We start from the raw sequence: 23290 nt of genomic DNA, 5'->3' as shown, positions 1-23290 counted from the left end.
ATCCGTAATAATCCGACCGAGCCATTTCACACACAGGAATCAGAGTCTGAGCTGTGGAAGAGACATCGCAAAGACATACTCGGCAGAAGAGAAGAGAGTCTCACAGGTAGAATTCTCAGCTGTGTAAGTCAAAGTCAAAGAGGCCAGTCACAACTTCAGCTCCTCTGCCACTAAACCTGATTATACACCCAAAGGTCACATTTGTTTTGGCTTTAATCAGTTAAATGTCACGTAAAAGGATGTTGTAGCTTTTGTTGGTTGTTGTTTTGGTCCTTTGCCATTATCGTCTTAGCTACCTGAGAGGAATCACAAATCGGAAAACCTACCGGATTTGTGTTTGTGCATAGATTCTCACATTTGTTACTATTGTGGTGTGTGTGTTTGTGGTGTGTATGTGTGTGTGCTGCAGGTTCAGAATGCACGGTGGAGGATTTAGCTCTATTGTTGCAGCTGTTTGACTTTTCTACCTTTGTGTGTATGTTCTCTCTCCCCGGCTGCCGGCTGTACATTTCCATACACCTGTACACAACGAGATCACATTCATTATTTCAGCTTAAACATTCTGCCACATAAGAAATGACTGAAGCTGGAGAAAGGTTACTTTGGTTGTGAGGCTCACTCCGAAATGTATTATGTCATCGCTCATCTGAGGTCTGCTGGAGCTGTCTGGTTTCGGCGTCTTGGTCAGCTTTTGCTTCAGGAATGTAGATGCTTTCCATTACCGCCTTTCAAACCAGGCTTTCTGTTTGCAAATCAAAAGATGACGTCTGTAAGAACTCTGCAGCCTCGCGGAGACGGCAAACTGCTCCGTCAGCAGGGTTAACTTGATTTTTATGCGTGTCAGAACCCCTATTTCTCGTCTCGCGTGTCACCCTTCCGTTTTCTTCCCCCATGCTCTCCCATCCCTCACTCCTCTTCCCACCAAACAAGCAAAAATTGCTTTCCTCACTAACTGAAGTAAGTAGTGCTTCAGTGATTTGTGTCCGACCTGGCACCCGCCTGGTTGATTTTATAGAGAAATGAGACCTTTGCTGCCTGCAATCTTAAAGGATTTGTCAACTTTTAATAGCATTTTGTGCTGACGTGCCGGCCGTCCCTTTCTGAGACAAACTCTAACTGTGAGGTGGCAGTGTTTAATTCCAGTATTATTGAAACAGCCACGTCAGTTCAAGGAAACTGCATTCAAATTTTGTCATCACAGCCTAACATAGTACACTGACAGCAGCCTTAAGATTTGGTTTTGTGTACAGAACCGTCCTCTTTCTCTCTCTGGCGGCTCGTGTCAGTCTGGAGGTCGCTCCTTATTTCCCGTTTGATTCCAAGCCAGCAAGTTTCCATTGTCCCCCTTCCCCAACTCATTTGGACAGACTTATATAACAGACCACCCTATTTGGACCAGAAATGTGTCATATCTTCTCTTCTTCTAATTAAATAGAGAAATGGAAGATGAGCCAAAGAAGCAAGCAGCAGCAGCCACTAGAGCGTAGATTTAGGGTGGCCTCAGGAAAAACTTCAAGCTCAAGGACGCGCTGCTTTGTTTAGTGCGATTTCCATTTTAGAATGAAACGCGGCTGCCTACATCTCAAAGTTACCTCATCTTAGACCGTCGCAGAGGGAAGAGGACACAGACAGACATGGAAAACACCTTTTTTTGTAATCCTTGCAGAGGAAGATGCTTTTCAAAGAAGTTGCGGTGTTGTTCTCCACTTATGTCCGGAATTAGAGAGCAAAATAAGAGATCTGAAAGAGAAATTAAGACGGAGGGACTTAACTTTGCAGCCAGAGCTATAGATTTTGAGAACCCGTTATCCCACAGAACCAATACCAATAAGGGAGAGTTTGAGCTAATTTAGTTTAAAGGAGCAGTGTTTCAAAAGAATAGACAGCACTTTGAAATTAAAAAAAACACTGGAAACATTTGAAAAGTGAGAGATGGCTGATTGTCGACTCCCCCGTGTGAAATGTTTGGGGGGGGGGCACGTGCCACCTGACAGGCCTGTGACAAACCTGTCAAAATGTAACTCTACGTCAGAGCGCACAAAGAAGCGTCTTGCAGCCACAGTTAATGTGTTGTTGCACCGATGGATGTTGTGATTTCTATGTACAAAAAAGAAATAACATTACAAATAAAAGCTTTGGAATGTCGCGGAGTCATCTGAGGCCCAGGGAAAAGAACTCAAGTGCAGCAACAGACCAGAATATTAACACGTCACAACAAATAGCCGCAGCAATTTCCTGTCTGATGATAACGTTGCACTGCATCTTCCTCATGGGCAGCACATTATTGTATTATTGACCTAGTGGGGCTGCTACACTGCCACCTTCCTACCTTTCAGGAGATATAAAGACTTTGTAAACAACAATAAGATTTATATGTGCATTTAAGCCCATACGTCCCCTCTACACTCCAAATACCTTCTCTGCTATTTCAGAGCTAGAACCTTTTTACACCTCTGACGTTGAACCTGAGTGGACTCCAGGTGCAGATTTTGCTCTGTTTTGGAACAGAGGTAAGAGCTGTTACTTGAGGTTACCACAGGCTGCTTGCTTTTGCTTTTGCTGGCGACAGTTTCTCCGAGCAGGCTCCCAAGCCTTCTTCATTTGTCATCAAGAGTAATTAATGCAGACAGACGTAAACAGGCTCTCAGGCTGCTCCAGACTCATTTCAAGCTGTCGCATATGAACATTAACAATAGTGGCAGAATCTGGATGAAATCTCCTGGTCATCAATCCAACATGGTGGCCAGATATTCGCAGGCTGAGACGCATTCACCAACGGCTGTGTTGCCACCAAAGACAGTGGGCAACAAAATTGACGACTAAAATCGTACAATTTGATTGCTGCTGTTATCCTTGTCCATAAACCGACACAGTTGGAGGCGTTTTACTTCATCCTGGTCTTTGCAGGGCATCAATGTTGTTTAATCTGATTTAGATTACAACCAAGAATCCCATTGTTATTGTTTGCAGGAGGCGCTTTGCCCCCTGGGAAGTTAAAAGGTTGTTTCCGACATGATTGACATGACAAACATATTGCGTGGTTTACAATTCATATGCAACAGCCTGTGACTACTGGAAGCGTAAGTCACACTGAAGAGTTAAACGCTGTGGATCAAGGTTTATATACTTTATGCTCCACCTGTTCAGCTGCTAAAACATTTCCCAGCTTTATTCTGAAACGACAATACCGTTGTGGTTCCATATTAAGTCGTAGTCTTGTTCAGATATGCTGGGTGAACATTTTATTTCGTTTTTCTTCTTTATCTGCACCCTCTGGAGGATGAGACAATCTATTCCATAAATATATTCAGATTGCTGTGATATTTGTTTGTCTCCTCTGATTCACCATGGAGATGCTTAAATCAGTGAAGCATCACTCAATAATCACACTGAAGGGCTGCAATGAGTCAGGAGAAAAGTGGAGGGAGGACAGGGGGGGGGGGGGGGGGGAACAAATTACAGAGGGAGGAAGATGGTGCAGATAATTGTTCTTATCGGGAAAGATAAAGGCGGCAAAATAGAGACGGACCCGGCTGAATCCCCAATGCAGCGGAGAGAGACTGCCTGTCCATTTACCTGGAGGCTAAAAAGAGTGAGTGGATAAGAGGACAGAGGACTCAGGTGCTTGGACTCTCGGGTGGTCGGTTGGGCCGCGAAACAAAACAGATGGTGTGAAGTGTGAGAGAGTTAAGAAACAGATGAACCAGTCAACTAATTAAGTCTGGCACAGGGGTCAGCATCACCTCGCCAAGAACCAGAGAGAGATGAATGAATCCATGAGGGGAAATATGGAAGAGCGTTTCACAGTGTGCAGCTACTGATTCATTTATTTACAACTCAAAAATGGGCGGGCGAGGAAGAAAGGGATCGACAGATTGCATGGATGCAGATGTTACTGTGACATGTTCTATCTCCTATCTCTCTAACATTTAGGCCGCGGCGGCGTATCTGTGCATCTTTATACCCCAGCGTCTCGTTGTCACGCCGCTCTCACCTTCTGGTTTTGTACCTCGAGTCCTCTCTCCTGCCTGCTGCCATTTTCTACTCACCAGAGCACAAATATAAGCAAAATCAGAAGGGATTTAACCAGAGGAGGTCTTCAGGTTGCCACGGACGCCCTTACAGTCCTTTTAGTGACATGCAAATGAGACTGACCAGGGTTCCAGATGTTGGTTTGTTGAGGGGCTCGAGCACAGTGTGTAACAAAGGCGAGTACTTGACTGAGGGCTTCTTAATGATGTGATTCGATTGTGGAAACTCACGGAAAACCACCAGAAAGTCTGCAGCGTTCCCAACTGTCATGGAAGTTGTATAATCCATCTTTGGAGTCGGTAAATCGCATCTCTTATTGCCCATTTTTCATCCTTAGTTCCAACACTCTCTTTCTTCTATCCTTCAGTCCCTGCTCAGGTCTGAGCCATTGCGCTCCACTATTCCCTTACCTCCCTCAGCCATCTGTCAGAGGAGGGCTGCTGCTGCCAAGGTTCTCCTTTCAAATCATTTAAAAGTTCATCCTGTCTCATACTCAACATTTCCTTGGTTTAAACTCTGACACTGATTGATTAATGTCCATCAGTCCTGACGTCCTTGTGATTTCAGATATTCTCTCCACATCCAGGCAGGAAATGGAACTCTCAGCATTGTTTGGGTGTTTTGTTGCTGGAATGGACCAATTTCATTCATTAGACGCTCCTCAAATTATCACACGCTGAGAGATTAATACACGCTTTTGTGTTTTCCCACCTTGATTGTCAGAATGCCCTTTCTACCAGAGAGCTCAAAGGAGCAACAGGGAGTCTCAGACTTCTGCATAGGGGAGCTGCAACGATTCTAACCCATACAAAGAAAAATGATGACATCACAGCCGTCTTTCCATTGGCTGCAAGTCTCCTCAAATTAATATTGAATTTCTCTAAGCTGCTCTTAACATTACACACATCTCTGGTTGATAAGTTGTCTCTTTATCTCCTCATGGATTTTGTGATTTTGTCTGTACTTGTCTCTTTATGTTTGTTCTCTTTTGATTTATTTTATTATTATTTTACTTTGGTCTCTTCTCTTACTCTCAGTCTTATTGTGTTTTTTGTCACTTTTATTTGCATCACTGCGAGCTGCATTTTTATGTTTGGAAGGTGCAAAATAAATCCCCTTTAACGGCTGTTGTTGTAGCAGTTAGTGATTTGTACACATCCTCTGCAGTGAGTCAGTGAAGTTTCCTGTGCATGTTGGACCGATGAGCAGTGTCTCTTAGTTTGCAGTATTGTGTAGCATAAATCGTCGGTTTGAGCTCAGTTGTGGACATTTTGAGCTGTTATTCCAAACAGAGGACCCCCAGCCTGTTATTTGGACACCTGCGACATTCACATTGAAATTCTACATTTGCTCTAAGCTATTACATTCAAAGTGAAACTATTAACTGTAAGCTTATCCAAGCGTGAATATGGGAGCTTGGTGGCTTGTTATTTGAATGATGTATTGATTTTCTGGTACACCTCCACGCCGCTGCTCTGTGTTCTGTCACACCTAGTGAAGACTGAAAAATGATTACTGTATGTAAAATGAGAACGGTGCTGCCGTGGCAACCAGCAGTATTTCCCATGTTGAACATTCGATGCAGGATGGATTCACAATATTGACAAAAGCAGTTTGGAAATGTGTCTGGCTGTTGATCCGCCAGAGTCACATGAATAACAATGGGCCTGATTTTCCGATCCTCCATATTCTCACTACCTGTTTAACCTTCACAATGGGTCTCATCATTTACCCACTCAGACGTCTTAAAGTTTCAGCAGAGAGCAGTTGTTGTAGTGAAGCAACAGAGAAAGTCTTTGTGATTTCTCCACATTTTTGCATGTTGTGTTCATTTGCATATCTCTTTGTTTTAAGCTGGCAGCCTATACACTATTTTCTGGGACAAACAAATAGGCCATGGTTTTATCTTGTGATTACTACAACAGGCCATAAATATCACATCGCTTTAGGCTGCGCAAAAGTTTGTGGAAAACCTCCTTGACCTTTGCCAGAATGCCTGAAGGCAGAAGCCTTCAAAAGCTTTGAAATGTTATTGTCACACAAATACAAACCTGTGCTTAATTACATATTCTGTTTAAATTCCCAATGTGTTATCATGAATGGACCCCTACTCCTTATCACCTCATGCCAGTCTCCGCTATAAATATTTACCCCAGGAACTTGTGCCTGGAGAAGAATACCAATTGTGCCCCAGCAGATCTTCATGCCGAGGGGAAGATGTGTCTGGCGTGCCACAGAGTTTTGGATTATCTGCTAGTAAATTAATACTGCATCTGTCTTTCTGCCTGTCGCTCTCTCAGCTCTAATATGTTTGGATTTTCCTGCTTAGACCCGACTGCACTGCCTTCTTTGTCGGTACTAAGAATTGTTTTTTCTTTAGGCTTGTGGCCGTTAACACGAAGATAGATGCACAATTTAATACTTGTAAATATTTAATATACTAATATATGTTTTTAATATACTGCAAAGTTGAGATTTCATCCACAAAATATTAACAAAAGATTAAGATGTATGCTCAGGATGTTTTCATTTTTAACTATTTTTCTATTTTCTTCCTAACTTTGGGTTGCGGATGTTTTAAGATAAGCACATTTAAAACAAAGTAAAGCCTTTAAAGATAAGCACATTTAAAACAAATTAAAGATGTTTACAATAACTGGATTATAGTGTGTATGCAGTTTTATCATTTGAACAACAGAACTTCAAACTTAAACCTAAAATGCCCCCAGCATGGATATGTCGGCTCTCTTGTGATTCATACACACTGGGGAAGCGAGCGGCGGAGCAGAAACACAGTGAGTTATGCAGTATTGTAGTGCAGTCGGACCATCTGATTGATTGGATGTAGAGGGTTTCTGTGAGAGAAACTTTATTAACTGAAGTACTCGGGCTGTTATTTGTTTTGGGATCAATTTTAGTAATGGAGCTGTGGGTTATTGCAGATGGAGCGCTATGAAGGAAACTGCACTCTTGATCCTTTACATCCTCATGCACGGTCAGTAAGCGCAGATACATGTACGGTCACGTTTCAACGCGTGGGAGGAAGAGTAACATTCTACACAGGAATGAAAGAGAGGCTGTGTGAACCATGCTGACATGTTTTTGGTGCATTGTTTCACAGAAGTTGCACTAAACGTTGATGTTCTGCGATTGAATTTTCAGTATCATTGAGTTAACATCTGTTCCCAGTGGCTGCGTGGGTTCACACACTGCTCTTCTTTCCTCACATGGAGGTTTGCCGATGTAGAAAATCAAAATTGACCGTGGGTGTGAACGCAAACGTGAAAGTGTTTGTGTGGTGTGTGTGTGTGTGTGTGAGCCCTGTGATGGATTGGTGACCTGTTCAGGGCGAAAACGCTGCCTCTCACTCAATAAACACTGGAACAGGCTCCACCTTCCCCCGACCTTACACAGGACCCTCGGGGTGTAGAGGAGGCACGGGTAGAAAGGGATTCTACTTATGCATGAAGTGGAAATCTGAATACACAGTATGTGCGACAGCTGTATGCATGCAGAAATTATTATTTAATTAAGTTTGGAGGGACTCTCTGTGGGGGATGCTCTGTATACACTCAGCTTCCATTTTATTAGGTACACCTGTCAAATGTAATGCAGTCCAGCGCAGTAAATGTTCTGTATTCTGCTAATGATCGCTTTTTGTTTGTGTCAGAGTGGCGCTGCTTCAACGGTGTGGTCATTTCAGGGCTCACAGCGTGTGGCAGCCTTGCTTTGGCTGCGTTATGTTGAGTTGTGTGTCCAATATTCAGCCCACTCATGTATATTAATGGTGGTGGACAAACTATGAGGGAAATCATAACATTCACAGCAAACTCCATATACGAGCACAGAGCTGTGTGTGTGTGTGTGTGTGTGTGTGTGTGTGTGTGTGTGTGTGTGTGTGTGTGTGTGTGTGTGTGTGTGTGTGTGTGTGTGTGTGTGTGTGTGTCGTTAAACCACAAAAGCCTGGATTTCGCATCGCCAGAAAATCGTTGTGGTCTAAAATTTTATGAGGACTCGTTTCTGCCAAAATGTGAAGCCTCTCACATGGTAAAATATTTGACCTTGACATATATTAATCTAAATGTTTGTTTAGACTTGAAAGTATACAAAATCGAATTCTGATCATCATACTGACTGTAAATGGCAGGCAGCCAGATCTTATTATGCTCATGTATCATTTTCAGTATTGTGCTTTCAGCCCTAAAACAAATGTGCTTTAACACTAACCTAAAAAAAAAAGTACTAATACACTTGGAGATCAGGTACAAAGGTTAGGGTCTTCAGGTTGCATGAAAAATACAGGAAATCCATATCATCCATATCTCACATTAACACTGCTGGGGTCAAAACACGCATTAATCTCTTATTCTTCCCTTACAGAATCTGCGAAAACTCTGAGAAAACAAAGTCTTTCACAGTCGAGAGAGTAAAGAAAACCCTAATCACAAAGAGTGTCAGCGGTAGAGTTATTATCAGCTCGGCCCCTCCCCTCTGTGATTTAGTTACTTTGCCGGCGCTGTCAGCCCGAGCTCCATCTATCAGCCCTTGTCGATTCACAGAACACCGAGCTCCAATCCGCGCTGATTGCCTCCGCCCGTTCCTTGTTTTCCCTGAGAAACTTCTATTTAGATTTTGTCAAGATACAGACATCACATTATATGTATTGTTTCAAAGTGGTAGGCATGGGGTGTGTGTGTGTGTGTGTGTGTGTGTGTGTGTGTGTGTGTGTGTGTGTGTGTGTGTGTGTGTGTGTGTGTGTGTGTGTGTGTGTGTGTGTGTGTGGAGGGGGGTTGGATCTCCTTCTTCTATCTTCACAGGCCTCTTTGTGCATACTCCCATCTCACCTCATCAGGAGATTACAGAGCCGACGTGTTACATGTACACAGGGAGTTGGTGGTTTACACGGTTGTGTGTGTCTGTGTGTCTGTCTGTGTGTGTCTGTGTGTGTGAAACAAAGCCAGGCCTTGTTTGTCAGCTATTACAAGTCTTGAATTTGACATGAAAAAAACAATATTGATCCTCGGTGCTGGGCCACCTGTGGCTCCAGGATTTCCCATTGCTGCTGAGATTTCTGTTTGTTTGAGGCCGATGAAGACATTTGACTCAGGAAGTCACCAAATAGAACAATAAACTTGAATAAAAATATATTTATCATAAGGTTTGTAGACAATATCAATGAAAAACATGTAGCAGCTAACGTAAACATGTAATCACCTGTGTTTTCCTTGAGCGAATCATTCATCAGTCACATACAGGCACTGCTGCTGTCTCTTCTTCTCTTTGCTGTAATAGACTTGGAACATAACTTCTCCCATAAAATCAGCCTCTCACAGGAAGATCAGCCGTTACAGAAATAAACCGGTTTAGACTAGAAACGGATCAGAGCGGATTGAAGGTTTAAAGGAGTTGTAAGGTCTTGTGCTCTTTCAGACTATTCAGCCAGGATCCGCCTGTATACCCTGGATCCTGTCTGCACCTCCCCAAAATTCAATTTCGCAATTTCTGTACTAATCCCTGGTGTGAGGCTAATCCCTTATAGAGTCATATAAAAGCCTGTCAGTTGCAGAATCCAAGCATTTAACAGTGATAATGTAAAACACAAAATACCTCCTAGTATTCCTCTCCTATCTTAAAGGAAGTCGCTTTAACGGTTTGACCAGACAAGCAACTCCTCAACTCCCAAGCAATGGATTGTATGGAACTCAGAGTAGTTTCTCCTTTGGTACGCAGCCAGCATGAAAACATGGTTCCAAAAAAAACGTTTCCGGCTCGAAAATGGAAGCCGTGCATGGCAAAAACTGAATGGTGCGAATCAAGGAACAGAGATGAGGCAGAGGAAGCGTTCAGATAGGAACCCAACAAAAGGATCCCGAGACATCTGGAGGCTTTTATTTATTATTTTTTTCCGAAAAATCAGACTGGGTGGGGGGGGCGGGTGGCTGATTTGATGCTTCAGCAGGTGATGGATTTTCAGAATTGAACATAAAGAGCGTTCAGCGAGGGAGACACATGCGTGGCGTGTGAGAGGATCAGCGGCTTGACATCACTGAATACCGCATTTTATTGGAACTCTGCGGAGAGGAAATACATTTAATTATCCGTGCAGGTGAGTAAGCAGCGTATAGCCTAAAAGATCTGATGAGATCTTAACGACGGCGTGTTTTAATAAAACGAAGGAAATCTGCAGCTGAGCAAAAAAACACCCAAACAATAACACCCACAGCATCGCTCTGTCTGCCCTCTAAACTAATTGTCTGATAGCAGCGTGAGCCCCAGTGTGAGGAAAACCGCACTGCCCGGCCTTCTTAAAAGTTTACCACTCTCTGGTTATCTCGGTATAATGTGTTTGGAGCGTGTAACCCGGCTGTATACGGCGAGGTGAAGGGGCAGAGGGAAGGGAATTCATTATCCTGAAGCGGCTAAGGGCTTTAGCAGGAGAGGGACCTTCAGATAGGGCATACGTGTGCTGCCTGCTCACCTCAGCCAGACTCCGGTATCTCTGCCGCCCGCTTGTGATGAATAGGCGTGATCAGCGGCCCGGTTGATTGGTGAAGCGGCAAGCGGGCGCCCTCGCTAACTGTGAAGATGAAGAGGAGGGAGGAAGTGTCTTTTAGGAACAGAGCCAGTATCTATGAAATTTTGGAAGCCAAAGAAAAAGAGGTGAAAAATCCATCTTTGATACAGGAGATACAGGAATAAGATACAAGAGCAGAGCCTCATGTGATGTGCTGCTAGAAATTTGTAAGAAATGTTGAAAATGTAAGACACTTAAACATTTTTGAGAGTGGATATCTCAGGAATAACAGGCAGCTATCATTTAAGATCCATCAGAAATGCCGTAGTGTGTATTATACATAAATATACTTTATCAACTTTGGGCAGCACCAAGGTCCTTGGTTCAAATCCAACCTCCGGGTTCGGGCCTTTCTGTATATTTGCAGCTCTGAAGGAAACGCAGGTGCAGACGATGGACGTGTCTACTTTGCTCTCCTTCATCTCAGCGGCCATGTGCTCTGTGATGTATTCATATTTAACTCTTCCACGTTTCGTAGAGTTCCCCGGCTGCTCTGAACACTTTGCAGGTTGTCTGTGGTGTTCAGCCCTCGGGCGTCTCTTCAGTCCTCTTGTGAGTCTCGTCACGTCTGGCCGTCTCTTCGGTCGCTGCTGCTTATGTGGGATTCTGAATCTTTGTGTTTCCTTTTCTTTTCTTACACAATGAATGTTGTTGTCTAAGCTAATCGGTGGCAAGTGGGTGGGATAAATGTTCTCTCCACTTCGAGTTCTTTATTAGCAGCCGGCGACGTCGCTTTCCTGCCTGCGTTGCATCCGAGCTTTTTGTCTTTTGACAATGAGCAAGGCAGGTCTGAGTCAGGCTGCGTGGTGCTAGATGTAGCATTGCTAACACCAACAGTTCACTTGTGGAGCTTCCACTTGAGGAAGACAAACCTGTTGACTAAGTGAAGTCTGTGGTGACGTTAGTGATGATGGCAGCTGTGTTGGTTAATGTTCCCATTGAGCACCGAGAGCTGCGTCTGGTAGACGGAATCATCTTGACCACGGATCAGGCAGTGACATCAGCCAAAGTGATTTTAAGGAACTATGAGATTGATCTTCAGTCAGGTATCTTAATTGCAGAAGCTCCGTCCGTTCATATATCAGGGAAAACGATCCACGCACCAAACAGTCGATACATCCTTGCAGTCCAGTTCCATGTCTGCTGTTTGTAGAAAGAAGTGTGAGATCAGGCACATTGTCTGTTTCTAACTGGAACAGAAAACATGAAAAACTCAGAAGGCCGCCGTTGTTGTTATGAAAGGATCAGAATCATCTTTATTGGTGTAAATGAAAACACTGAAAAGAAACAGCTTCTTCAAACTCCAGGCAGGTCCAGCTCGTCCTTTTATCTCCTTTTTGTTCAATCTACCAACTGAACATTCCCGACAGGAGTGAATGAGCGACTCCGAGCTTTTACCATAACACTTTAAATGGCATGTTGTTAATGCTATACGGAAAATCATTTCCATCAAGTAGAGAATTTGCTTTTAGAGCCCAAAATATTTGATAACCCTGCTGTGTGTCTGCGGTGGCCTGTGTCCTGTTCCTACATCAGGGGTTCATTACAGGACTGGAGGACAGGTATTACATTTTCCTCCCTGATTCACTGATTCATCTCTGAATCACAGTCTGATGCTTTGTTCAGGTTTACATGCTTACCTATGCTCATAATACACAGATTTCGTCCCTCCAAAGCCTTTATTCATGAAATAACAAAAGAAATGTCATAATAAAAAGGGACGTGGGAACAAAATATCTTGCAGCACGACGGAAAAATAGATGGAAAAAGAAGTTGGCAATATGTCACCTGGCAAAAAAAGGGAGGACGGCGATTTAATAACTGCGAACAAAGCCGCTCCCTGTGGCGAAGCAAACCTTTAATTATAAAACGTTAGGAGGCGAAGGCCACGGAATGTAACCTTAGCACCGTGGATACAGATCCAAAAGAGAGAAAGGAAAGAATGGAGAGCGGCAATTTTGCAGACAGCCCAGACAGAGGGGGAGAGGAAGACGAGGAGGACAGACAGCGAGCTGTTTCAGAGGCAGGCATGTGAAAATTGATGGAGTATAGGGAAGCAATTGATAGTTAGAGGACAGGAAGCAGGCTGTAAGGCAATTATCACTATCTGTGCCGTTTGATTTAGAGCCCGGTGAGCCACAAATTAATCACATTCAACATAGGTGAGCGCCGAGCCTTAAATTTCAATGCTTCTCCTCCATCTTCGGAAAAATGGATATCACTGATATTCTAATTAGCACAGAGGATGAATTCCTGTGTGTGTGTGTGTGTGTGTGTGTGTGTGTGTGTGTGTGTGTGTGTGTGTGTGTGTGTGTGTGTGTGTGTGTGTGTGTGTGTGTGTGTGTGTGTGTTCATTGCCAAGTAAAACAGAGGTGAAGAAGTCGGGATGTTTAGTTTCATTTCAATCCATTTACACACACACACACACACACAGACTATATTCCATATGGACCACCCACAAGGTGACAGCATGAGCAGGATTCCACTCCAACATCTGTCAGCCAAGAAACACCGTGTAACACTTTTCTTAAACTAATCTTTACTGCAAATATCATCTTTTGAGGTAATTATCATTTATGAATTCTGTAAACGCAGCGATGTCATACAGTGTGTGGTTGTTTGTTGAAGCCGTGCAGCAGATGGCTCATCATGAATAGTGGAGACACGTTCCAGCAGGGCGTCGTCAGCGTCACCGTGACCTGCTGGAGCTCAACACGTAGAGCTGCGGTCACTTTGTGCATTCATGAGGATATGCTGATGGTTTGTGGCCCTTAAACCGGAGGAAGCATTCTGACAAACAAACTCCTGAGTGGTCTCACGTAAAACTTTTCAATACTATGATGTTTCCATACTATGAAGCTTTGAAGCCTTTAATTCTGCTTGCAAACTTAAACAGGAACCTTTTCCTCTCAGGATTAATTTTTTATCTCACTTTTTAGATTGAGTTTTTGCTTCATGGTCTCTTTACCTTCGCTGGTGAATCTTACCAAACAACAATGCTGCCCTCTGCTGGTAGTAGAGCTCTGACACTTCAATGTGTCCCGAAAGAGAAACAGCTGGTTCACACAGTATCTCATAGCAGCATACAGCAGATATTATTTACATTTATCACCTGGTGTCATCTTGGCCGGGTCCATTACTCTGCCTGGTTACGTGTTAAACAATATAAAATACTGGGTTTGGTTAAGTAAGAGAAAATATAGTTTACTCACTGCAGACTAAATTAATCTGCAGGCATCCAGTTGGAACCTGAACCGAACAGAACATTTCATCTCAACTTTATATTTCACCAAGATTCTGATTTTAACCTTAATTTACTTACTAAAGTTCAATACGACACACACATGTGTAATCTAAGAGGCTTTCTGTTCTGATCTCTTCCTCGCCGACAGACACCACAAGACAAACAGGTTTACTTTGACACTTTATTTACTTAAATATCACAGAATATTAGTACAGTCATCATCACACAATGTGTTTCAGGATGCAGAGGACATCCTGGTCCCTCTCACCTGCTCTGAGGTTTGGCTGGGGATAAAGGGAAAGACTTGAGGCTACATTTACACACACTTGTCAGTTACGCAGGGCACTGGTTCTAATCCAGTTATGGGTCTTGGGTTTGTGTGATCATCTGCCACCATTCTTGCAAACAAGTTCTGATTGCTCAATGGTCCGGTCAGGTGAACATCAGAAAATACTGAAATACAGGATTTGCACAATTTTTGGAACCCTTTTCCCGACAAAAGAAGCGTTTCCCACAGGTTTACCACAATCCAAACACAGGTTTACGCAAGTTACAGTGAAATACGACACTTTGTTCCAGTGTCAAACACAAAACCGAGTGACAAGAATAAACCACAACAGCAGAATCTCCCATGCATGTAAACAGAGCCGATGTCATCTACAGTATATATACATTATATATATACAGTGTCGATCCGGGCAGTGCGTGATGAGAACGGGTCAGTAATAGAGAGGTTAAAGGTTACATGGTTGATGATTCTAGTGTGTGTGTGTGTGTGTGTGTGTGTGTGTGTGTGTGTGTGTGTGTGTGTGTGTGTGTGTGTGTGTGTGTGTGTGTGTGTGTGTGTGTGTCAGGACACTCATGTCAGGACATCATTTCAATAAAAAACATTCCGTCTCTGAATTCGTCTGAGCTGCGCCGTCACTGAAGCAATAACAGATTCATTGGCACATTAAACGCGCTCATGAAGCGAGAGCACCGCCGTGAATATAGATCACGCCTGACATTAAGTGTGTTAATATCGTGCAAGTTTAAAAAAAAAAAAAAAGCTGCGACATCATCAGTGAGCCGTATCTTTGAGACTTCATAGTAAAAGTCAGGGAAAAAGGGAAAACAAAGGCGCTTTTTAAACAAACACGTTGCTGTGTAACGACATCAAAACACAAGAGAGGCTGTGGAAGTTAAAGCTGCAAAATAAAGGCCTGCTGTGTTCCGCCAGAGACATTTGCATTCGCACGCCGCTGACTGCAGAAAAACGGGACGCAAATGGGAAAAAAAAGCCAGCTTATTTACATTTTCGGGGCCGAGCTGCTCATAGACATTCAGGCTTACATCTACATACCGACAGAGACATGCGGAGAGGCACGTACGCGCTCCAGCTCCACACGCCGAATACACACACGGAGCGAGCACGACATCCAACTGGGGGGGGGCGAGGGGCCTTTTCTGCGAGTGAAATCTCCCATTGAGAAAAAACAATACACGCAAAACAGGAGGCAATGACATCACGAGGCGCTAAAAAAGGCAAAAAACACGACGTCCCAGCCCTTAGAATAGAAAAGATTTACATCGTCACGACAACAAAGAGACATCAGTAATCTAGGGGGACGTGATTCTATCCGACCCTCAGCCAAACATACCCACGAAACTCAGTGCCGTCTTTGATAAGGAGGTACCACATTTGGTTTTGAAATCGGGCTTCTCGGCTCCTGGAACGTCTTTGAACGTGTCAGTGTTGTTGCCCCGACAACGGGATGAACTAAATGCTTTGATCCCTTTAGTGAATTAGAGAAGAGTCGCGACGACGGAAACACGCCTGTGAGTAGTGAGCGTCAGAAAAGGAGCGCCGACAATACCGCGTGTGCCTGAATGCAACATACAAAATATTGTATTTATAGTGAACTTTTGAACTAGAAAACATAAATGCTGGTATGACTTCAAATGCCACAAATTTCATTTATCAGATTTTACGAAATAGGAAATTGTTCTTTTGGATTAAAGGCATCTGAAGGATTCTAGGTTTAATAATGTTTCTGCTCATCTCCATAGAAAATGCATCTAAAGAAAATACTGAGTCGGACTAAAACTAAGACCCGGATGTAAAGTGATGAAGACGTGTTTACTTACTTTGCTATTTGTTCTGCTACAATACGGAGACTCCCTTTCGTCAGTGCAAGTCACTAAAACACGATTCAAAACACTTTGCTAGCTCACAATGTTTGGCAGATCACAGAGATAATAAGTGACCATAAACTATCGTCACAATCATAATCCCAATGACATAAACATTTAAAACGTCATGGTCACTACTAAACAAATCTAACGTTGCTCTGCCTCGACCTTCGCCTCCTCTTACTCCGGCTTGTCGTGCAGGCTGGTGTGCACGCGCTTGCGCACGTAGAACGCTGTGAGAGCGCTGCAGCAGGCGGTGAAGATGAAGAGCGCCACCGCGTCGTGAGCCAGGTCGCCATGGAGATTCTCGTAGAAGGGCCGGCGCTCTGTGAAGTCTATGCGCAGCGCCTCGATCTGCGTCAGGGTGCACAGCACCAGGAACACGTGGAAGATTTGATGGCCCTGCCCGAAGAAGTCACACTTCCCGGGGAACAAACTCTCCGGGTGAGGGTAGGAGAAGAAATAGGCGCTGATTAGGAAGAAGAGCACGTGGTAGCAGTGGTACGTCACGACGGAGTCCGAGCAGCCTTCCCGGTAGCAGCTGTAGATGCGGTGGACCACGGGACTTATGTCCAGACAGTAGGCCAAACCTGAAGGCACCACTTGGAAAAGCTTGTGGGCGAACTTGGGCATCTCCGGACTGGCATATTTGCCGTAGCAGCAGCCAAAGCAGGACAGCCAGGCGAGGAAGGCCGCGGCGGGTAAGAAGACCCCCTGCACTCGGCTGTGCCAATCTTTCTCAATGGCGTAGTAGAAGTGTGCCAGGGCGCTGCCGTACTGGTAGACGGCCACGCCCACGTAGTCGAGGAAATAGAAGGTGTAGTGGGAGAGCTCGGACTTGGCCGAGAGCAGATGGGCGAGCGCGCTGCAGGTGAGGTAGGTGAACGCCGCCAGCAGGACGATGAAGAGCGGCTGAGCATGAGGGTCTCGCAGGAAGTCCACCGTCTCCGTGAGCTCCTGCCACTTCACCAGGATGATGAGCGCGGCCAGCAGGTGGGTCCACACGTTGAGCGACTCGTTGTGCCTTTGGAAGAGCGTGAGAAAGTAGTAGCGCCAACTCTGATCGGGCTGCCGGTAGCCGCTGAGGATGTGAGGCTCGCGGAAAACCCAGGGAACGTCGGAGGCCTTGACCGTGCACGGCAGCGTGGGGAAGGCCGACTCCAGCAGCTGAGGGATCTGACGCAGCTGCTGCGCGTTGATGAACAGGCGGCCGATCTGCTCCATCACCACCGTCGCCATGGCAAACTGGAGGAGGGCGTAAAGGAATGAACAATCAGTCAGTCAGTATCTAAGGGGCCTCGAGCCGTCTCTAGGGTCTCTATTTGTGTGCCTATACACACCAGGCACTCTGTACATGTCCATCCATCCATCCACACACACTCATCTAAGAGCATGTGTGTGGGTGGAGATACCTTCTAAGAGAGTATCAACTAAAACACATTACTGTGTGTGTGTGTGTGTGTGTGTGTGTGTGTGTGTGTGTGTGTGTGTGTGTGTGTGTGTGTGTGTGTGTGTGTGTGTGTGTGTGTGTGTGTGTGTGTGTGTGTGTTGGGGTTAATCCCTCAAAGCCATTAGTTTCAATCCCACTGGACGAGTGTTAAAGCAGCGTGCAGACCACGCGACCCTGAGCCAGCACAGTCACATTAGCGTCTCTCAACCTCATCAATCCAAGTGACAGGACCTCCATTTTAAACTCTCGTGACCTCTGTTGATGATTGTTGGTAGAAAAAGAGGCCGGATTCTTGCTGGAAACCCGGAGATGCTGCTATTGTTAATTTTTAATGTTAAACAGTGAAAATGTTCAGAATTACTCACTGTGAACTCCACAACACAAAGGCCAATCAATCTTTACCAAACTAACTAGAGACAAAAGTACCTTAGATCTATTTTAAGGGCAGAGAAACTGACTTTAGAGGAGCTGTTATGTTCTCACAGCTGCTTCATCTCAGGTCTATGGGCCTTAAGTGTACCCGGCCACTAGGTGGTGCTATTGGCTTTGGAGCCACACCAACTAATCAATCTTCCTCTGGCACTGATCTAAATTTAAATTTCACTCAAATCTATAGTAACGCACACAAACACGAGGGGAGAAATCAGTGCATCTCAGTGAAGGGTGATGGTGATGATGGTGGTGATGATGCAGTGATGCTCAGTTTGGAGCTGGAGATAATTTAATTATTTGGCTCTAGGCTTAAACTACCTGATTGATTCCGAAACGAATGCACACCTTCAATATTTATCGGCTCGACCTCCCTGGTAGCAGTCAGAGGTGTGTGGGTGTGTGTTTGCGTGTGTGTGCAGGCCTTAAAGATGAGCACAGGCCAGCAGAGGCGCGGAGCGAAGCGAAGCGATGAATGGGAGCAGATTACATAACAGAACCCCATCAGGTCCACACCCTCCGCCTCCTACCACGACTGGAATCCATGGAATTATTTAGAGGTAAAAACTACATAACTAAATAACAGCAAATGAATCATCCTCCGCGGAGGCTTCAGAGGTCGCGGGTTTGAATCCTAAAGGGTCTGGATTACTCCCCGTGTGTTAACATGCGTCTGTCAGCCCCCTTCAAACGCCGCTCACCGTTCACGCTTCCTGCGGGCCCGCGGCGCGTCTCTACCGGCCATGTGTCCAAGCTTCACCGCTGATTTACCCCAAAGCAAAGCAGATTGTGATCAAAACTGTGCGCTTGTTCGCGTTTACGGCGCATCAGACGGGATTTCACGGTGTGTCTTTTTGATCATTTTTCCATTTTTACCGTAAAAACGTGCAGGGATTGTGGAAGCGGCGAGCAGGGTCCATCAACGTACCTGTAGGCGGCGCGTTTTAATCCAAAGTCTTCAGTTTTGCAGTCACTAGCTGATTGAATCCCGTGTAGAATCTCGAGAGCATGTTTCAGAGTTAAACTGAGGGGAGAAGATGACAGGGGCGAGGAGCAGCAGCACCGGGCGGTTCTCGCATCGCAGCTGCGGGGAGGAGACGAGACCGCCGCGGCTCTGAGCGGCAGCTTACTCCGGCCAATCAGCGCGCTGCCTGCCGCACATTTTCCGGTTCCTCGTCGATATTTGGACCAATGAGAGCGCTCGGTCCGCCCCCCGGAGCCACACCCACTGTCCACTGGAATTCTTTCACTGGTGGAGCGTGTGTGCGCGCGTGCGTGCGTGGCACTGACGCGACATATTTCAGATCAGTTCTGTTGCACTTGTTGCTCGTCACATTGTAGCAAACTGTGTCTTCAGATTAGCTCTGACCTCACATCACTTTACATTTCATTTAATATCTCTCCTAGGAATACAGTCATATCAACAGTAATTTCATATTTAAGACAACATTTCTGTGTAAATTCCATCTTAATCCAATATTAGAGCTTCCTTCCTGTCGTGCTTTTCCTGTTATTTTTATGATTTCTTCTATCTTGAGCTCTTCTACATGCTATAGACAGGTGGATATGGAACCTACATATATCTTGGTGGGTCCAAGTAATGACAAACATGCTGAGGCTTACAATTTGGATTAGTGTCATTGATTATTGGTTATTGATCCCCCTTGATTTTCTGTGTTTTACATATTATGTCTTTGCCCCCTTTGCACCAAACCTTACATGAATATTCAGCATTCCTTTCCAAACCCATGAAATCTGGGAAGGTCAATTCAGACGTCGGGTCGCATATAAATGAACAGGACAGTGACCGTACTAAACAAACGTGATTTTTTTTAACACTTTGGTTTCTTATGCTAGTTGCCGTCCAAATAATATCACAACCTTCTGAGTCTCAGGTCTTTATCAAAATAAGCGACTTCCCCACTGGACTAATGTGTTGAAAGCAGTTTGATGGCTTTTGCCTTCCTGAGCTCAGGCACTAACAACGTTTTCTTTGTTTGGTGTGTCTGAAAGATCGGCTTTGTTTGCTGATTCCAATCCATTCAACAAATGTATGCCCCCCCCTCCCCCTCTTGAAAAATGGAGGGTGTGTCCATGATTAGGTTACAGATGTTTTCAGTGACCACTGTGGAATGAAATCGAGCAATTGCTTATATTTCACTTTGTGCAAATGAGACTGTGTGTTCATTTTAATGTTTGGAAAAGTGCAACGATGTCATTTTGTGGCCAGAAAACAGAGGCTCAGATACATTTCAAAATAAAGGTGATACCAAATTCACCTTCATATCCACAGTAAAGGTGTGGAATCCTTCACTAGGAGCAGGAGATCTGTAGTGAATCTAGCAGCAGTTAGAAACAGGGTCCTGGCAGCAAAGTCCAGCCAGCCTTGGTCCCCATGCTTGATGAGTACACGGCACCGTGGGACCAGCATGACTTGAAGATTCCAGCAGTTTTCTCCACAGATAACAAAGAAAGTACTGTGCAGCTCTGCAGAACAATACAGGCTCGCTGGAACCCGATGTGTGACCTGCCGTCATGCATGCAAATATTCTCAGCACGTCTTTGCATGCCTATTGAATGACATCGTAGACAAAACCTGAAAAGCACGAGATAATAACAGTAAACTTTATTTGTATAGCAAAACTCGAATGTGTGAGGGATTTCAATAAATAGGCCGTGATACTGAATGACATGACAGTGATTACCCTCCAAATGTTCTGACAGTATTTCTGGTTTAAAACTGGAGCATCTGCACCTCTGACTCTTAAGATCATGTACATAACATTACATAAGTCCAAGCTGCCTGATAGTCTTTGTGTTTGTTTATAGATCCGTGTTTATGTCATGTGGTTTCCTGGAAGTGCGCTGGAAGTATCCCAAACCTCCAAGCAGCACTCCACCCTTTCCTCTACACTTCAACCTCCTGTCCTCTGTGACATGGACAGAGGTCTTGGTCTGAGACTTCTTGACTCAGTGTCTCATTGTTTCATTAACTACCAAATTGAGTCAGAGGTCTTAATACAGATTATTAAGACTCATTCAAATTAAACAAACTGCTGTAATTTGTGACAATTTGTGGCTGAGAGGCCCTGGCAGGAATCCACCACTGGAGATCAACAAAACCTTAACACTTATTCTCTGAACAGATGAGTTTAAATAGTTGTTTGTAAGAGGATCTTGTTTAAATCCTAGCTTCTCAATCAGTTGCATGCAAATGTTAAATTAGTTGGAATTATTCCGTATTCCTATTGGATAACTCCATAATCCACGGTGGTTGAATGTTATGCCCGATCTCTTACTGTTCCTGTTGGAGGCCTCAGGTCCTCACTGTGCTTTGTGCATTACCTTCAGTTTCCTCCCACAGTGCAGCTCACGTCAGATTACAAAGTGCCGCGAAGAGTTTCCTGCCTTTCAACTGAACAAACAGGTGTTGAGACTGAATGGGAGTGGAGCAAAGGTTCATCTATTAACATCATCTAAATCAAACAAAGTCTACATGAAAAACATGTCGCATGGAAACGAGCAGCTTGGCAGCACAAGCAAAACATTCAAATAAATAGAGAAATGTATGTATTTAAATTTGAATCCAATATTGTTAAAGGAAAAACAATATGGGAGATGAGGCTTTCAATCCAAGTTGTCATGGTTACCCTGAGGGTAGGCCTGTGAGCCTATTGGAGAAAGTTTGATGCATGACACACTATTCAGGTTTTGCTGTGCACTCGCCTGAACCGTGGAGCAGAGAACACATGGAGACGATTCACACTCTGCCACTAGGTGTCAGCAGTGTCCATGTATTACTAGATTTATGAGGAGCCACAGAGGGCCTGTGTCCCCATCCGCATATGAAATATTAAACCTATTTGTCTTCATCATCTGCCATGGAGAATAATAATAATAAACACTAATGTTACCGTGTAATATGCACAAATAGTAAACAAGCAAATCAAGGAGCCTTGACTGGACTTTAATGATACAATGTGAAAATTTACAGCCTGATCTCTAGAAACGTCTGGAGAGAATCATCACTTGGCTCGACAGCTAAATACTAATTCAGCACACAGATTTGATCACAAGCAAGAACAAGACAGCAAACACACAGCGTTATAAAAATATATGTTTCAGCAAAATGATTTTCAGATCATCACCAACTTAGATCTCTCTTTCTTTATTGGTATCTTTGTTCTTCTTCACTTCTTCAAGCTTCCTGTCCTGTTAACAAAAACAAACGAGAGTCAAGTTGCTGGTTCGGCTTGTTTCTTAATCCAACGCTGACGATGAAGATGAGTCGTGCCATTGGTTAACTCACCCTTTCCTTGAACTTCTCGCTGAGAGCTGCCATCCGTGCCATTCGGTTCTCTTTAATGGCCTCCTCCTTCTGATTGCATTTCTCCTCCACCATCTTGCTGAAGTTTTGGTCCTCTGCCTTGGCCTTCTGTTGGACTTCCTTCTCGTGTTCTCGTTTCTCAGCAATTTGTTTCAGCTTTTCAGCCTCCAGGCTCTGACAATGTAAAAGAGAAACAATGTGAAATGGGAGATTTCTGAAACACTACCCTAAAGACCCTAAACCCAACATGGAAGTTGCTAAAGTGTACTTATAGGAATGCACAGTGGCAAAGATGCGATGGTTTCATATCATGGCTGCGGTACCTTGCGTCTCTCTTTTGCAGCGTCGAGTTTTCGCTTAATCTCCTCCATCGATGTTTCCTTTTTCATTGGAGAGTTGGGAAATTCTCTTCCTCTTGGGGACGTGGGGCTCAAGATGACCTCAAACGATTGACCTGAAGAACGCCTGTCCAGTTCCTTCACCTCAATGTCTGAAAAACAGGTCAACTGTCAGGGCTGAGAGGTCAGAGGTCGAGCTCATCGTACTGCATGACCTTAGTTTGACACCAATATCAAATCAATGAATCAATATTTATTTTTCTGTTATTGATTAATTTCTCATATTTGACTCAAATCGAGAACCTTCCAATCCCTAGACTGCTCTTCCATTCCCCCCCCCCCCCCCCCATAACAATAGGCTATAATCAAGTCAAAAAGTCAGTGTTTCATATTTTACTACATATTTGACAAAGGATTGGCTTAAAATCAAAGCTGTTTCTGTGTTTCAGCGCTGACTCAGGTTATGTTTTCTGTATTTACAACCTCTTGCACAAACCGTAAAATGGTGTTTGTTGCCACGTTGTCTCCTTTCCTCTTCAGCGTAACTTCTTAAGGTAAACTAACGCGCACGTCAAATCCAAATAACTTCCCTTAAATGTTTAATTGTAAAACTCAAAATTACAAAGACAAAGACCCGGTTAACAGACGGCTGCTTCCAACATCGCCTACGCACAACAGTGTTGGGAATCTAAATATGCATAAATAGAACACGTTGAGGTCATCT

General features: G+C 44.3%; 2 protein-coding genes across 4 annotated transcripts in view; both read right to left on the bottom strand.

Moving 5' to 3' along the window:
- Window positions 1-14034: 14034 nt before the first annotated feature.
- paqr7b (progestin and adipoQ receptor family member VII, b) lies at window positions 14035-18976 on the bottom strand. The gene is made up of 2 exons (XM_076160598.1): window positions 18830-18976; window positions 14035-17267 (listed from the first exon to the last, which is right to left on the bottom strand). The coding sequence occupies exon 2, from the start codon at window positions 17259-17261 to the stop codon at window positions 16203-16205; it is 1059 nt and encodes a 352-aa protein (XP_076016713.1). The 5' UTR covers window positions 17262-17267; window positions 18830-18976; the 3' UTR covers window positions 14035-16202.
- A 2876-nt stretch (window positions 18977-21852) lies between these two features.
- Window positions 21853-23290, bottom strand: part of LOC143008773 (stathmin-like) — a 91386-nt gene continuing 89948 nt past the window's right edge. For all 3 annotated transcript variants that reach the window (XM_076160673.1, XM_076160672.1, XM_076160671.1), the window contains exons 3-5: window positions 22552-22718; window positions 22211-22402; window positions 21853-22113 (exon numbers count right to left, since the gene is read on the bottom strand). In XM_076160673.1, the coding sequence (XP_076016788.1) occupies window positions 22054-22113; window positions 22211-22402; window positions 22552-22718 (419 nt within the window). In that variant the 3' untranslated portion in view covers window positions 21853-22053. The remainder of the gene's footprint in view (window positions 22114-22210; window positions 22403-22551; window positions 22719-23290) is intronic.

The sequence above is a fragment of the Genypterus blacodes genome, unplaced genomic scaffold, assembly GCF_046128005.1.
Source record: "Genypterus blacodes isolate CSIRO-AG114 ecotype Tasmania unplaced genomic scaffold, CSIRO-AGI_Gbla_v1 ptg000107l_1, whole genome shotgun sequence".
In the NCBI taxonomy this organism is placed as follows: Eukaryota; Metazoa; Chordata; class Actinopteri; order Ophidiiformes; family Ophidiidae; genus Genypterus; species Genypterus blacodes.
The sequence above is the reverse complement of the archived record's forward strand: the minus strand, read 5'-3'. Positions and strand labels throughout refer to the sequence as shown.